Source organism: Emys orbicularis, chromosome 1, assembly GCF_028017835.1.
Source record: "Emys orbicularis isolate rEmyOrb1 chromosome 1, rEmyOrb1.hap1, whole genome shotgun sequence".
In the NCBI taxonomy this organism is placed as follows: Eukaryota; Metazoa; Chordata; order Testudines; family Emydidae; genus Emys; species Emys orbicularis.
The window spans coordinates 287575210-287592038 of NC_088683.1; the positions used below are offsets into that span (position 1 = coordinate 287575210).

Sequence of the window (16829 nt, forward strand, 5' to 3'; positions counted from 1 at the left end):
ACCCAAGTATAATAAAATGTGACAGCAGAAAAGATGAGTGAATTACTCATCTAGGTTGAAAGTGTGACAGACAGATTTAAATCAGGCAGAAGAATTAAATCAGTATAGCAAAAACAGGGATATAATCTGGGATTTGTGTTCCTGTGACTCTTTTTAAATAAGCCTAACGCTAATATTTGTTACACCAGTTAGACCAGCGGTTCTCAAACTGTGGGTCGGGACTCCGAAGTGGGTCACGACCCCATTTTAATAGGATCGCCAAGGCTGGCATTAGATTTGCTGGGGCCCAGGACCGAAGCCCGAGCCAAGCCGAGCCTCCCAGTGCCAGGACCAAAGCCAGAGGGCTTCAGCCCTGGGTGGCGGGGCTCAGATTACAGGCCCCCTGCTTGGGGCTGAAGCCCTTGGGCTTCAACTTTGGCTCCCCCACCCAGGGAGGTGGGGCTTGGGCAAGCTCAGGTCTCGGTCCCTCCTCCTGGGGTCGTATAGTAATTGTCGGAAGGGGGTGGCGTGCAATGAAGTTTGAGAACCCCTGAGCTAGACAAACTAGCTTCATGCGTCGATGGTGTGTTTGCAATTTAACACAATTTATTTTGTTGAAAATCATCTTTTTTTACAGTCAAGTTACACTATCTTTGCTGTTTTTAAATGAAATAATGAAGGATTCAGTTAGGAGGAATTAATTCAGTTATAGATGTTTGCACACACAAATTGCAAGGGCAAGACTTACTCAACCAAGTGGATTATAAAAACTCAAAACCATCCGTTTTCATCTAAGATGTGGGGGCAGAAGTCAGCATTTCTTCTAGGCACAAAACTGCTGTCAAACCCTGTCGGTGCCTAAATGTTAACTTCCATTAATTTCAGTAGGAGTTGAGGGCACTAAAAACTTGACCGGATTGGGTTCCATGGCCCCAATCCACAAAGGTACTTAAGTGCCTCAGTCTCATGTTTAGGCTCTGCTGCAATCCACAAAACTGCTGTCAAACCCTGTCGGTGCCTAAATTCCTTCAGCACCCAAGTTTTTTGGTGAAAGTTCCCTTGACACCTAAGTTTCAGTCTCTGAGCATGCACACTAACTAACTCTAGGTATTTGGACCCCTATCTCTAGCCTAAGCCCTAGAGCAATCCACTAATTGGGGAAGATTGGCAGATGCCTATCTCATGGGCAGGGCCAAGCCAGGTGTGCTGAGGCCACCTACCAGATCAGCACCTTTCAGAATCTAGCTGGAGGATAGGGCAGTGCCCACCTTATACCTTTTAACCCAGTGGTTAAAACACTTGCCTGGGATATGGGAGACAAAGATTCGATTTCCCCCTGTGCCTGAGAGGAAGAAAGTATTTGAACAGGAGTCTCCTAACTCACAGGAGAGTGCTCTAATCACTGAGCTATTCTGATGTGGATCTCCCTCAATCTCATGTTAAAGCTGTTTTGGATAAATAATGAGAGTGATTGGACAAGGGGGACTGGACCCTGGGTTGCCCACCTCCCTTGTGGGTGCTCTAACCACGCCTCTCTCTGCTCCAATGACTTTTCCCCTGTGGATAAATACAGTAATTAAGTAAAGTATTTATCTACAGTGGAAAAGTCATTGGGCCACAGAGGAAGAGACAGAATGACTTTGTAGCTTGGAGGTAGGGGTACCCAGCTGGGCCACCGGAGAGCCAGGATCTAGGCCCCCTGCTGCAATTATTCATTATTTATCCACAGAGGAACAGCTTCACCGAGAGATTGAAGGAGCCCTGTGACAAGTATTGCAACCACATGCAGTATCTTTGGGGGAAGGTGGTTGTATATTGTAGTACTGTGGGCCAGGGATTATTTGAGTGTGTGTTACTCTCTGGGAGGAGGGTTACTGCAGCTCCCTCAGGGACAGAGAGAGAGAGAGTGTGTGTCAGTAAAGGTTCACAGATACTTGTTCAAGCTGAGTTCCCAGAGACTAGGAAATTTGAAGGGCTTTTTCCTTAAAAAGGCCCTGCTTAGGCAGACTCAGAACCTTCTTTCTGATCCAGCAAATGGACAGGACCTTCTGTCCAAGGGCCCCAACCTTTGCAGAAGGGTTGGAAGGCCTTTGGCCTTCAAGCACCCATAAGACAGACTAGTAACCTCTAGTAAGCTTTTAGCATGTGTATAGAAACTTCTGTTATTTAATAATTTTCTCTGTAATGCTTTTCCCTTAAGAACAAAGGTGCTTGCTTAGAAGGAGTAGTGTGGTCACTTGTAACTGGCTGGCACCACCCTGTTCATAGCCCTCAGAGAAAGCAACGCACAGGCACTGGCCCTTAAGCAGAGTGGCTTGCTGGGCACATCATGGTATGAGATAGGGAGCTGTGCAGCCTTAAAACCATGACCAGGCTGGAGAGAGGTGACAGCTGGAGCTGGAAACCTTATGTGGGTGCCTTCCAGAGACAGAGGGGTCACACAGGTGCATTTACCCTGAAGCTGTAACAGTAGCCCCACAGCAGAATATCCTACACCTCAGATGCTTAGAGCACTCTATTGGAAAGTGGGATACCCGTGTTCAAATCCTTTCTCCCCATGGCAGAGAGGGGGCAATTGAACCAGGCTCTCCCACATCCCAGGTAAGCGCTCTAACCACTGAGTTATAAGGTGGGAGATGCTACTGCTGCCTCCTCCAGCAAAGCAGGCACCTCTCTCATTCCTTCAAGAAACCGCTTAGGCACCAAAGCCACCCTATTCCAGGAGACAGGTTCCTGTGTGTGGGTTACTAAGCAGAGATAGATGCTTCCCTCTGAGAGAGAGGAGGGGCTTAGGTCATACCTCTCGTTGCCATCTTGCCTAGTTTAGGCAGCTCCCGGCCTAGTGTGCTGGCTTTTAAGGCTCGCATTCTAAGGTTCCTCTCTCCCTCAATTCATTGTACAGGGAGCCCAGGTGCCCAACTTGGGCTTTGTGGATCACCATGATGTTCCTGTGATTTTTTTTTTTTTCTAGGTGCCTAAAAGGTGCCACAACGCTCAGTGTTGCAATGTCTAAGTCCCTTTGTGGATCCAGGCTTATGTAACTAGTGATATGTGCTCTAACAGCCATTTGTATGGTGCCCTGCAGAAGTCACTCATCTAGCTGAGCCGACTGTAGATACACAGAAGCTGGTCATTCTTTTAGTATAATAAGTGATTAGATTCTAATGTGGTGGTAGCTATGCTGAAAGGCCTCTGTCTACCATAACAAAATCTACCTAACCACAGGCTTTAATTCCAAAAGGCATAACATTGTGAGTGATCAGTGCAGGCTGGATATGAAAGTGGCTGAGGGGTGGAAGAGATCTGCCCCTATGAAGAAATAGCTCATATACAAAATTGAAACATCACAGAAAGTGTTGTTATATTTAGTAAAATCATACAAATAGTTACAGCTTTTAAAAGTTGTATTACTACAGACACATTACCATCCACACCTTTTCAAGATGTAACAGTAACATGAAGAGCGTATCAAACATTCCTCCTAAACTAGCCTGATTTTAAAATGTAGATACCTAAATATGCAATCTAGACTCAAATGCTATTACAGGTGCCTAAATACGGCTCTAGATGCCTATTTTTAGATCCTCAAATATGCAAATTGGTCCCTTAAAGCAGAAAACAAATGGTGCACATGACTTCCACAGTAAAGCACAAGCTCCGTTAAGCACATGAACCAAGATATTATCCATCTGCCTGCATTGTCACGATTACTGACTTAAAATATACATTTCTGTATGGGAGAAAGACAAATCTGATTTGATAGACTTCAGTATAAAATGTGCAAGGATGTATTAGTAACGGTGTTATGTTAATTTAAAAATATTTAAATCTTGATTTTTGTCCTTTTAAAAGTGAAAACCCCCTCTAAAACTTTCCTGTAATGACGGATTAGACAGTCCCTGTCAATGATGCAAGTCTTGTGTACTGACAATGAATGACAAGGGAAGCATCCTAAGGATACATTCCTTAACAAGTCTGGTCAGCTACACTGCAGCTGGAGAAATGTGACTTGACTGATGTTAGGGAAGGTATAGTGGAGGCAACCTCAGAGTTACAAAGAGCCAGCGCCACATAACTGCGAAACAGGAGTGTAATTTTTGGCTACAGTAAGAAACAGATTGTCAAGAGTGAGTCCTTATGTTTTTAGAGCAGCCAAATATGGAAACTAAAGAGGTATCTTATTGTTTACCATTGATGTGATTGTCAACCCGGCTTATACAAGACCAAGTTCGATGGGGAAATTGCAATGTTTCTTGGAGAATACCAAGCACTACAACTTTGGTGTCTTGGGTTTTTCTTTTGGCATAGATAGAATTTTTTATATATTTTAGCTATAAATTGCTTATTCTCTACCTGACCTTCTGTCAACTGCTTCCCTCCCAGAAGCAGTGACTGCCCTATCCCTCCAAACTTCAGGTCTGCACTACCAAATCCTCTAATAGAAGCAAGATATTTAGGAAGAGGCTTTTGTTTCTGGCACCAGGATAGCAGAGAACGTGGTAGCAGGAATCCCACAGCAGCAGTGTACTCTGTGGAGCCTTTTCTACTAATGGTATAAGGATAATCAAGGGGGACACTGCCAGCACAGGATCTTCCTTCCAGCCAGTGGCAAGGCACAGCTACAGCAGAACACAATCTTTGTAACTAGAGCCACAATATTGGACTTAAAATGCTGCTCACGTTACAGGAGTGCAATATGATAGGAGTTTTCTATTCTGGATTTGTTTTAAGCGCATAGGAGTAACTATAAGGATGTATGTCAATAAATGTCAATTATTTTTCATGGTAAGCACATTTTTGAAAGTACTTTGGTTGACTGTGTCCCTTTTAGAAATGCACTTAACACAAAACAGTCTTCTACTTTTTCTAAATTATCCACAGTCTCTATAATGCCTTCTGTAGCTTCCACTGAGAGCACGCTGGATGCATTGGAGTGAAACTTTTTCTTCAGATCTTCTGTACTCAAGGGTTTCCTCCAATGTCCATAGAATGTATCGCAGCGTTCACTAAACACCTTGCCGTCCTGAAGGGTGACATTCACCTCGCAATAAAGGTTATCAAAGCTAGGCTTGTTATCGGCAGGATGCTCTAGCTTCGTTTTGCTGAGCAGCTCCTTTAACTCTGGCCTAGAAATGTTCTGATCACTGAATGACTGAACGGAGATACTGCCATCCAGCAGAGCAGTGCATGCAGCAAACTGGAAAGAATGCCGGGCTTCGTGTTCAGAGTTAGGGAAAGGTCGGTTCACATATCTAACATCTGGGACTTTGACAACAATTCTCTTAATTCTACTAATGGGGACTGAGTCATCACTCTCCACGAGGTGCTTCCTCAGTGAAGAGACTGCATCTGCCACCCAGTGTGTTCCAAGATGAGCAGGAAAGCGCTTGATGGCCACATCTTGTTGATCCAAGAGCCAGGAATAAGATTGTAAAGTTGGCAGAAACTCGGGGGTATAGTCTGTATAAAAGGCACCCAACCCTGACTCCATGTCCAAGATCTGTTTGTTTCCTTGAAGACTCAGTGACGCTAAGCAAGCTGCTTCCAGGCCATGCCTAGCTGCATTGCCAATGTGGAGGGGTTTGGTTTGTGTTGCTGCATTAGCCATTGGGGCACCTGCATAAGAAGCAGCAACAGCCAAAGCTGCTTTACATTTAAACTGATCAAGTGCTAACAATTTAGCAGTAGCTGCCGCACTCCCTATGGTACCAACCACAGCTGGTGGATGAAACCTGAGAAAACAAAAAACAGCTCTTCATTACCAGATTTCAGAGGGAGAGACATGAATTTTAGGAAATAACTCTCTGTAAGCGCCTCACCCAACTCCCATTAACATCAGTAAGAGTTGGATCCGATCATAAATCAACATATATTTAAAAGCTCAGGGTCCAGTCCCTAAATCCTAACTCCAGAGAAGCTCCTGTTTTGCCTAGATGTTGAACCAAAATGCTGTATATTATTATTAATGCAGAGGCAAAGCTCTTCAGAACCTTCAAACACAGTGGAATGAGTACAGTTCTGTTGTGGGGTGGAAGAACACAAAGTCTTTAGGGCAGGTTTAATGACTTTGGACTAGATTCACCAAGGTACTGAGGTGGCTAGCTGCCTCTTTAGGCATCTAACCAAAATTGAGGACCACTGGCATTCTCAAAAAAACTCTGCTCAGATGCCAACTTACCTTGCAGGCATCTGAATTTCCACTGACAGGCATGTGAAAAGCCAACTAAGTCCTGACACCACCAACAGCTAATTAGCTGCACGGAGCCCTAGTGCAAGCAGAAGCCCCAAGGCCCTGAAGCAGACTTCTCAAACCAGGTCTGTCCCCCCATCCAATCTTGCCAATGGGGTCCAATTCTATAGGCATTCTCAGAACATGCCTACAGGCTTGGATCTCTCATGAAAAAGTGTGTCCATCTACTTCCAGAATACCAATAGCCCAGTGCATAGGGCCAACACCTAAGTACCTGCGTGAATGTGGCCCTTTGTGACAGTTTTATCATCCACCCCTAACTCCCCTACTCCGTGTGTAGTGAGCAGCAGAGCAGCAAGAGAACTCTAAGGCTGTGGTAGCAACAGCAAAGCGTACATCCTAGTGGAAGGGAATTTTTTGTCCCTGAACTGCTTTGAGGCCATCTTTAGTCTATAGCCTGTTTACTCTGGGATTATACTAAGCCCAAGTTTTGTCCTAGGGAGAGATGAATCCTCATTTGTGGGAGCAAGTGATGGTCTTCTGTTTGCATATTAAGACCTGATCAGATGCATTCCCATGTCCGATTAAAACTGACAGACTGAGATTTTTTCCCCCCTAGCATCATTCTTTATTCACCATTTTGAATCAATATAAAGGCTAATGGAGTCTTTTCAAATGTCTCACTGACTGCACAGCAAACAGTGCCCCCACACTAAAAAGACAAAGCCATTTATTGTGCTTCTAAAAGGCAAAAATTACAATAGAGTGTTTTTGTTTTGTTTTTAAAGATTGGCTTCAATTCTTGTTTTTTGAATTTCTGGATGGAACCGCATAGAAAATTAGATTAGCTGTGCAACTTTCATTACTTTGAATCCTGAAGTGGAATAGATGATAGTGACCAGTTGTCTCTAGCTATGAAAGAAATTAATTTATTCAGACTTTGAAAAAAGTGTCACAAAAAGGCAGTTCGGGAGAGGTTTCTGATAGAGTAATTGGAGATTGGAAATGAGCATTGCTTTCACCTCTTAATCTTAATTATATTAAAAAATGAATAAATATAGCATCTCCATTCAACCCAAATACTATATTTCAAATATCTTTTACGTACCTTTTTGGAACATTGCTGGCTTCATTGGAAAAGCGCATCAATCTGCCTTGTACTTCAATCCCTACATTGAAAGCTAAGAGCAGGTCGAGGCCAGAGAATTTTTGCTTTTGAGGCAGGACTTCTGATAGAGCAAGCAGAGCAGGAAGCACAGCCCCAGATGGGTGTGTGGCTGGATGCCATGTATCATCAAAATCCATTGAGTGAACCTTGTGGGAAAGAGAGAGGCCTCGATTTGTAATCAGAGAGTCACTGTCTGCGCTGACAAGATCAACTAATCCCAAATGAAAAGATTTTAACTAAATATAAATAAACATTGAAGAATTTAATTTTCTTTCAGGACAATCTTTATTTTTACTTATGCTTTCTTTTTATTGAGCTATGCACAAAAATGATAATGAAAAATGAGAATATAATATATTATATATATATTTTTTGCAGAGAGGGGGCTTGATTTCACCAGCTTTAAAGCAATATAACTCTACAGGCTTGTTTACTCTAGAAAGCTTTGCCGGTTTAAATATATGGGTATAATTTAAGCAGAAAAAAAAATCTTTGTGAGGGCATAGTTATACCGGTATAAAATTACTTATACTGGCATAGCTTATTTTGGTTCAAGAAGTGAAATAAGCTATATCAGTATCGGGATGGGCTCCACATATAACTGCTTGCACACTAGAGCTTATACTGGTATATCTATAAAAACCTCACAACCCTAACTGACATAGCTATGCCAGTAAAATGTTTCTAGTGTAGACCAGCCCTAAGTGACAACAGAAGTAGGCTTATGAATGCAGACATTATTTATGTAATATTTGTATTACATACCAAAAGAATATTATTTCAGTTTCAAAACACTTGAAAGTTAGGAAATGTCAGATTTACAGTTGCCTGTGCAATCGTATTTCTGTCCCTTTGTGAATTCATTCTGTGCACTGAAGGAGGCAGAGTTCTGGTATGAGAATAGTATGTGACCATGCACTGAAAGACTGTATCATGTTTATGAATAAAGGCTAGAATTAAAATGGCATGGGCAACTGTAAATCTGGCATCTCCTAGCTCACGAATGCTTGGCTTTGCATTCTAAACAATGTAGCCTTTTCTATGTAATTGCTTAGGTCTGGGGAAAAGGTGAAAAAAACCTGCTATGTGTAACTGTAGCAACCTCCCCAACTTGTATAATCAGTGGGATTTCAGCCCCTCACAACAGATTTCTACCACTTGAGCAACAGCTGGTATCAGGAGAAGGCTGTTATCCCAGAGTTAGGATGGGCCACTAGCCCCGTAGGGTCATGTGCTGCATTCATGGGGCATTTGGGGCTGGGGAGGGGAGGGTCCAACGCAGTCTAGCCTGGTTCCTCAACCCCATTCCAGCTGCCCTGGCAGCTCACAGGTATTCCCAGGTACAGTTTGTGCTGTTGCTGCTGCTTTAGCGGCAGCATGAGTCCTGTACTTTAGAATGTTTGTGTCTTCAGTTATTATTCTGGCAGGCTGCCAAAGTTTTCCCTCAGGAACTTCAGCCACACAGGGAAAGGATGTTTTTAATAATTTATATCTCAGCAAAACCTGGATGGAATTTAAGGGACAAAAGACACTTTTCTTGCTTGCGGGCTATTACCTTGCCACATTCCAAAGGCCTGCTGCAGACAAAGGCTGTATTAGCCCATCTCAAGAAAGGTGGCAAGAATCTTTTATAATGGAATATGTCAGGCAATCCAAATACAGGGGTCACTACCAATGCCCCCTATCATTATGGTAACACAGAGAGCCTGTCAGGTCCTTGTTGTGTTACATGCTGTACAAACAGAAGTAGACACTGTTCCTGCCCTGAAGAGTTTTGAGGTCAGCTATGAAAACATCCTGTCCTAATGGGAGCTGAAGGTTATACCTTATGCTACTGGTAAAGCAATTTTCCTTTGATGTTCAGTGAGGTCTTATGTTTGACCTATGACTTTGAGGCATGAGGAATTATCATATATAGGATTTGGACATTCTGAATGTATTAACTGTCATACTTGAATACCTCCTAGACCATTAGGGGTGCTAAGTGTCATTTCAAAAATAATTTTTCCTCCATTTGAAATGAGAGGTCTGATTTGACTTATGCCCTCATTGTCACACTAGTTTGGGCATTCCTAATATACCATTTCCCCAGATTGGCACCTTCACTAGCTTTGTATAATTCAAAATAGGTCTAATTCAAATCTGGTATAAGTGGAATGCTATTAACTTCAGATTGGGTCTGAATTTGGGCTAAATTTCTGAGGAGCCAATCATTACTTATTGATAAAATGAAGTATGTACAAAATATATAGTTTTTCTCAACATGTGTGACTGAAGATTAGAATATTTTCTTGTATATATTTGTGATTGCTATGATACAGTGTGTGTGTATAATGTATTTCTATATTATTGCCTGCTGTGTGTGAAATCTAGGTCTCATTGAAATCAATGGGAGCTAGATTTTTTTTGTGTGACATGTAAGTACAGTGCCTAGCACAATGGGGTCCTCACCTTTGATTATGGCCCCTACATACTACCACAATATAAGTGTCATAAGATGGACAATGAAGTATCCTATTTCACCCTTAAAAATTGGTCCCTGGAATAAAGTTGAGGCACATTGGTAGGACAGTCTAGGGGTGTTTTATAGTGGCTGTAAATCTGGCATCAGCCACAAGGATGAAGTAAATTAACAAATGTAGTGAAAATAAATGTAAAATATCACTGCATATAGCATATAAAAGCAGATGTAGAATAGAGAAAGAAGATGTTTCTTACAGCTACTCCATTCACAAAAGCCGCATACAGAGGAGGAAGTCTGAAATCCGAGTGACCCCAAACCGTGCTGGATGCATCTGAACGGTAGATCTGGGAGTAATTTGATAGCATTTACTGCAAAATACTGAACTCAAGCATAAGACAATACATTGTGCCTCATTCTTACTGTTTTCATTATTTATAAGGCAATTATCTTTACCAGCTGTTGAGATTAAATCCGTGGAATAATCAGAATAACCAAAGGGTGCAGAAACATAGGGCCAGATTTTGATCACAGTAACACCAGATTACCAAATTACATGCAGAGTAATTCCCTTGAAGGTAACAGAATATTTTGGTAATGGAGTTAGTTTTAGTAATGTAGTTAATCTGCATCCATGCTGCTGTAACTAACATCAGAATCTGACCTTTTGGGACTGAATTTGCACCCTCCCATGGGAGAGGAAAGCCCCAAGAGTGTTGCCTCATTGTGACTCCACTACAGTGTTCAATCAGGAGATGTGGTGAGAAAGTTTGCTGTCCTGCAAACTAAACCATGGGACCCATCCCTCTACCCTGTAGATCTCAGGGGATCACAGGAGGCCAGGGCCATCAGTATGTAAATTCTGTGCCTCCATAGTGTCTTTAGTCATTGGTATCTCCTCCATCAAGCTCCACCGGCCACAACTCCCAGGGTCTTTCCCCATCCCCTTGAAAGACATTCCCCCATGCAAAGAGTCTCTGGGAAAAATGAGAGACTCAGGCTTTTCCTTGCAATCTCCCCTGGATGCTGGGGTGAACAATGTGTGGCCTCCTGCTTCTGGACAACCTGCACCACCCTTGGCCCATCAAGTCCCTGTCCCTCCCCCTACATGGATCTCTGAACCACCAGAGAGGCCTCCATTGGATTCAAGGAAAGGGCAAAGTGCCAGGAGGCAGCTAAGTCCAAGTCAGCTTGGGAAGGTCCTCTTTGCACACAGACTTCTGGAACACAATCCTAACCCACCATGGTCTTCTAAAATAAAACAATAGGTTCGAACCACCTCTCATTTATGCTAGGAAGTGAAGTGCAAAGAGTTTCCCTTGTGTAAGTGAAAGGAGATTGGAGGGGAACCAGAGCCAAAGTTTCTATACAGCAGAATATTATATAATAGAAATGACCTTAACAATGTTGTGTATTTAATATTCCTGTATCCTGTGCATTATAACATTTTAGAACAGTCTTCTTAATATTGTTTGTTTTGCTGATATTTTTCCTAGAATCTCAGATGTGAGAGAAAGGACCTGGTAGGTTATCTAGTCTATGCTCTGCTTGCTGTGCAGGGATTTACCATATAGCATACTTTCTAGTGCTTTGTCCAGCGTAAGTTTAAGTAACTCAAGCAATGGAGCTTCTCTACCTCCAAGGGAACTATTCCACCATCTAATAGAGCTCACCACTGGGAATTTTTCCTTAATATCTTAAATTTACTTTTTCCTCAATTTTCTTTTAGCCACAACTTTTCTATAATGTGAAGTTCAAAGATCTTACTTTACTGTATTGTATAACTTTGTGGAAGACCTCCGTGCTGGTACCCAGCAGCCCCACTCCCAGAGTATCCAGGATCATCCGTTTGCTTCTCTGAATGACTAGATCTGTCAGGTGGCTCGCTTTCAAACCATGGATAACATTAGCAAAATTTTCAGTGACGGTCTGGGGAAAAAATAGAGGTCTTAATTTAAAAGAAAACATTAAAAAACTCCAACATTTTATTTCTACTAAATTGTTTTGCTTTTATTCTTTCAAGTCTAAAATATGGCACTTTTAATGTTCTGGCTTTACTTACCAATAATTTATATTGCCTCCATCACTTTGTAGATGACTGACTTACACAAATTACATAAAGTCAACCAAAGGTTTAAGTTAGCTGAGCTTTGATTCACTTCCCCTCTTTTCCAGTGAGCATACAGGAATATGTTTATTTCTCTTTCTCCATCTCCTTCCAACACCCACTCTTGCTTCCTTCTTTCTCTCATTGTCAAACTTCAATGTATGTTTGCAGTGTTGTTGTAGGCATGTATGTCCCAGGATAGAGACAAGGTTGGGGGAGGTAATATCTTTTATTAGACCAACTTCTGTTTGTGAAAGTTTTGCAGAGCTCTGTGGAGCTCAAAAGCTCATCTCTTCCACCAACAGAAGTTGGCCAAATAAAAGATATTACCTCACCCACCTTGTCCCTTTCATATCCTTTAGTTAGTTATTTTTATTGGGTGATGGGTTTTATTGTGGGGAAGTTATGGAGACGAAATAGAAATTTAATCCTTGAGGTGATGAGGACCCTGCTTTCATTCTCAGTACACCATAGTGGTTAAGAGAACCAGTTGTGATTGCATAAATCACTGTGGTCAAGTCTGCATCTGTCAAACTAGAACATAGTTGCTTGACTAGCTTTAGATGGAAGGAGGAATTTCTAGTAGTTGTTGGTCTTTGTGCATCTAATAACAGAGAGTCTGTAAGCCTGCGTGCCATCTTTAGGGCAGACCTTTCAATTGAGGGTGAGATTATGATGTTGGCTGGTTCTTCAAAATATTCACTCCCCCCCCATCCCAGAAATGGGTTCAATTCTCCCTTGTGCCCAAGCAAAGCTCAGGTGCAGGACAGACTGGGGGGCTGACAGGGATCTGATGTCAGCTCCCTGATTTTGCTCTGTCCAACCCTGGCATACCTTTAGGCTGCAGGGGGAGTAACTTTAACAGAGAATCAGGTGCAACAGCACCTCACTCCAGCAGATCTCCTCACCTGACCCCTTCGTTCCTTTTGACCTACGCCTTACCTGCCCTCAGCCAACACACCCTCTCCCTGCCCACAACATGGCCCCTCCTCCATTTATGCCAGACAATGCAGCTTTGGTGGAGGAAGTGTCATTAGTGGGTGGTAGAGCCTGTGCAGGAGACAGTAAAGCCCCCTCTGCCTGCTTTATACCAGCTGGAGATTCTCCCTACACCTAGCAAATTCTCCAGGGGGTTTCTCTGGGCTGTCTAAGTTCACTTTGCACTGCATAAGCAGAGTGGAGGTTCCAGCCCATCATCTCTATCTTGCCCAGGTTTAGTTTCAGTCTTAATTCAGGTATTAATCTGGTTCTAGCACTGGGAGAGGTAGGAGTTGTTTGCATTTCCTTCAACATCCCAAGCAGAGATTGGCTTCATCCAGCTATTGCTGGCACTGAAATCAGTGACACCTCAGAATCTCCCCCCAGTGTTAACTTGGATTGGGGTGAGGATAGAACCTTGGGTGATACAAGAGGTCTAGGCATGGAGGTGCAGCTGCCATCATGAGCCACTAGGTCAATAGCATCTCAGTGCTATTACAGTACTTCAGATAGAAATTCTCACATTACGATGTATACTTTTCAGAGCGGGATCAATAGTTCTGAAAAAATGCACTTTATCGGAGGGACAGATGCTCTTCGTGGTTCCTCCTATACCCAGCTGCCCACACTGCCACAGATAGAGTGTGATGGAAGCTAGTGCACACATGGCTGCCTGAATTAGAATTTACAATGTTGGCTGCAGTATAGACAGATCCTAAGTCACTTGGACCTTGTAATGCTGAGCAGAGCAATATCTCAATACCTTTAAAAATCTGGGCCTTAGTCTCTCTGTGCTCCAGTTCCCCATCTGTAAATTGGGATGAATAGCACTTCCTTACCTCACAAGGGTGTTGTAAGGATAAATGCATTAAAGACAGTGAGATGCTCAGATACTCTGACAACGGGGGCTATAACTACCAGATAGATGTGAAACTAGTTTGGTGGTATCAGTCCAGATCTTGGAGGCCAATTGTCTGTATCACAGAAACCATCATGACAGGTGGTAGGAATTGAGACCCTGTTGGTCAGTCGTAGTAGAAAAGACCAGTGATAAAATGCACAGACACTTTTCAACCCTCGAGGTGTTCTTTCCAGAAAAGGACTGATATTGTGAGGGTGTTGTGGATGGGCTTCCGTTGCTGCTGTCTCTGGGGACCTGATGTTTTGAGAATAAATAGCGTACGTCATTCGCCGGGGCTGTCAACCTGGTACCTTCCCCAAGAGTTATAGTCACTAAAAATACTTTAAAAAGGAAAGGTGAAATATAATGCTGCAAAAAATAGTTCTGATTTGGGTTCCTTGTTTTCCAAGATGGGTCTAATTTACAGCATAATGATTAAATCATTCAGTTGAGCAGAATTCCCCATTACACCAACAGAGCAAAATCCCCCAACAGCCGCAGCTCCCTGATTACTCCTCTTACCCACTATCTTCTCAGAAATCCATGTCTCTGAAAAACAGGATTCACTCTGGCTAATATATTGATGGAACAAAGAAGGAATACACTTTTGTGTATCAAATCTGTGTGATTTTCTCCATCTTTTTTTTTTCTTTGTTAAATAACATAAGAAACTTAAAGCAGATGAACTACAGGCCCCACACGAGCCTACTGAAGAATGTACAGCAAAGATACAAAAGGTTAAAATGAAGAGACAGACTTAAAATGCAGAAAAACAAAGCAATACCTTTGCCCACATGTTGCAATGGATGACAACTAGTCCCTGGAGTGAAGCTATCAAAGGAACGGCAATGGGGAAGCTAGTAGGAAGCTTTCTTTATATACAAATAGCTCTGGGCTTCTGTACTTGTCACCCTGACCCACCCACTTCCTTCTCTACCCAGAAATTTCCCCCTTTCATAACTTCCAGTCTTCCTTGACTAACTTCCTCCACACCATAAATTGCTGAGACTCCTGGTTACAGCACTGTGTGGGGCAAGTTCATACGTCATGTGCAAATTGGCATATGTTACATTGTTATATGGGCATAAGAGTATAAATTGGGGTAATTTACGCTTGGAGCCCATGGAAGATGTCAGTTAATGTGTGTCGGCCTTATCCTGATCTCACTTCCACCAGCATAAATCATGAATAACTCAACTTGAAAGTAGTGCAGTTACATTACTGTCAAACATGTGAGAGGAGAATCAGGTCCTGTGTGGGGTACAGTCATAATTTACATAATCCTGTTACGTTTTGTCCTGCTATATTCCTCTGGCTTTGTACTTTATGTAACTTGGTACTCTGAGCTTTGTGCAATTAGAAGCTCATCCAGAATGTTGCATTAAGACAGCTGTTTGCATTTAAACTACCCTTTTTCAGATTGAGTCATCACAGTGAGTGCAGTGGGGATGGGTATTACCCCCTTGCACCCAAGTGGGCTGCTGCACCCCAGACAAGGATTCCTCTCCCCAGGTAAGGGCAGGCATTGTTCATTCCATAGAATCATAGAAGTATAGAATTGGAAGGGACCTCAGTAGGTCCTCTAGTCCAGTCCCCTGCATTTAAGGCAGGGCTAAGTATTAACTAGACCATTCCTGACATCACCGCCTTCATAGGTTCAACCTGGGTAGGGGGCTCCAAGTTTCTACAGGAGTCCTGGTAGTCAAGGCTGTTCAGAAGATGGCTTGAATAAAGGCATCTTTTGGCTGCCCTGGCCAAACCTACGAGTCTTGCTGACTTTCTAGGCTGCACTGGCTGGTTCAATACCAGTGAAAGAGGATGGCTGCTGGCACCTTGCCCTCCTGCAAATCTTGTCCAGTGGCTTCCAGCCATTGGGGATCCACCACTTGACTGTGCGGCATTTATTTACTGCAGTATTTGTTATAATGTCCAGTGTTATTACAGTTTACAAAGCAGAAGTTTTCAGACCATCCTTGCTTCAAGTGCAGTCAGAAAATCTGAACCACAGTGGAATACAATTTGTTTTATATGGGGTACTTGATATGATGTGTCATTGCAAGTTAAAAAGTAATTAAGGTGAATACCCCAGGACACTTTTTATTACATTACAAATGTATGGTCAGCCACAGTCAGGGGCTGTGGCTGACCCCCCGCAGGAGCTTCCCAGTATACTGTATAACACAGTATTACAAATTACTACAGAAATCATTAAAAAAAAAATCAACAAAATACTGGATGGTGACACTTAATTGAAACAAATATGGTTACAAATAATTTCTGAACAAAACGAAGACAAGACACTATTTTATAAACAAAACCCTTATTTCTACTAATTCAAAGTATAGGAAATTTAAAGTGGACTCTTGACTGATACATATGAACCCAAATTGCTGGGCTCATTCATGTAGGACTGATTAATATATTTGTGACGGTCCATGCCCCTAGGGTCAGGGCAGCATGGCCTAACAGCCAGAGTCTGTAAAGCGGCCCTTTGGTGCAGGGCAGCGTGGCCTAGCGGCCAGAGTCTATAAAGTTGGGGGCACCCACCAAGGGGTGTGGCAGCCCCAGTAGGGGGACCCAGGCCCACCCGACTCCTTCAGGCCCCAACCCAGGGCCCTAACAGTGGTGTAACAACTTGCCACTGATTCAGTCGGGGCGTCCTACCGAAACACGCTGAGTTTTCCCAGGTGGGAGGTACCACTCCGTCACCCTACCTGGGTCACTTCCTACCAGAGTCTGCCTTGGGATCTCCCTTGAGATGTCGGGTTCTCTGTGGTCAGCGGGGCCCTTCGCCTCCGGTGGCTCCTCCAGTCGCCGGGGTGCAGGCGGGCCCATGGCAGCTCTGATTCCCAGTGCAGTCAGGGGCTGTGGCTGACCCCCCGCAGGAGCTTCCCAGACAGGTCCTTCCCCTGAGGCCTCCAGCCCAGAATGAGCTGGGCTCCCTCCTTTATACTGCTAGAGCATTTGGAGCATGCCCAGTCTCGCCAGGGAGGCGTGACTTCCGCTGTCAATAATATGGGCTTAACCCTGTCTGGGCTAGTGCGG

At 43.3% G+C, this 16829-nt stretch overlaps 1 protein-coding gene across 1 annotated transcript; it reads right to left on the reverse strand.

Annotated features, from left to right (window-relative positions):
• Positions 1 to 4743: 4743 nt before the first annotated feature.
• ACOD1 (aconitate decarboxylase 1) lies at positions 4744 to 14628 on the reverse strand. Its single transcript, XM_065423436.1, has 5 exons — positions 14569 to 14628; positions 11566 to 11727; positions 10056 to 10145; positions 7278 to 7483; positions 4744 to 5711 (listed from the first exon to the last, which is right to left on the reverse strand). The coding sequence occupies exons 1-5, from the start codon at positions 14578 to 14580 to the stop codon at positions 4760 to 4762; spliced, it is 1422 nt and encodes a 473-aa protein (XP_065279508.1). The 5' UTR covers positions 14581 to 14628; the 3' UTR covers positions 4744 to 4759.
• Positions 14629 to 16829: the final 2201 nt, after the last annotated feature.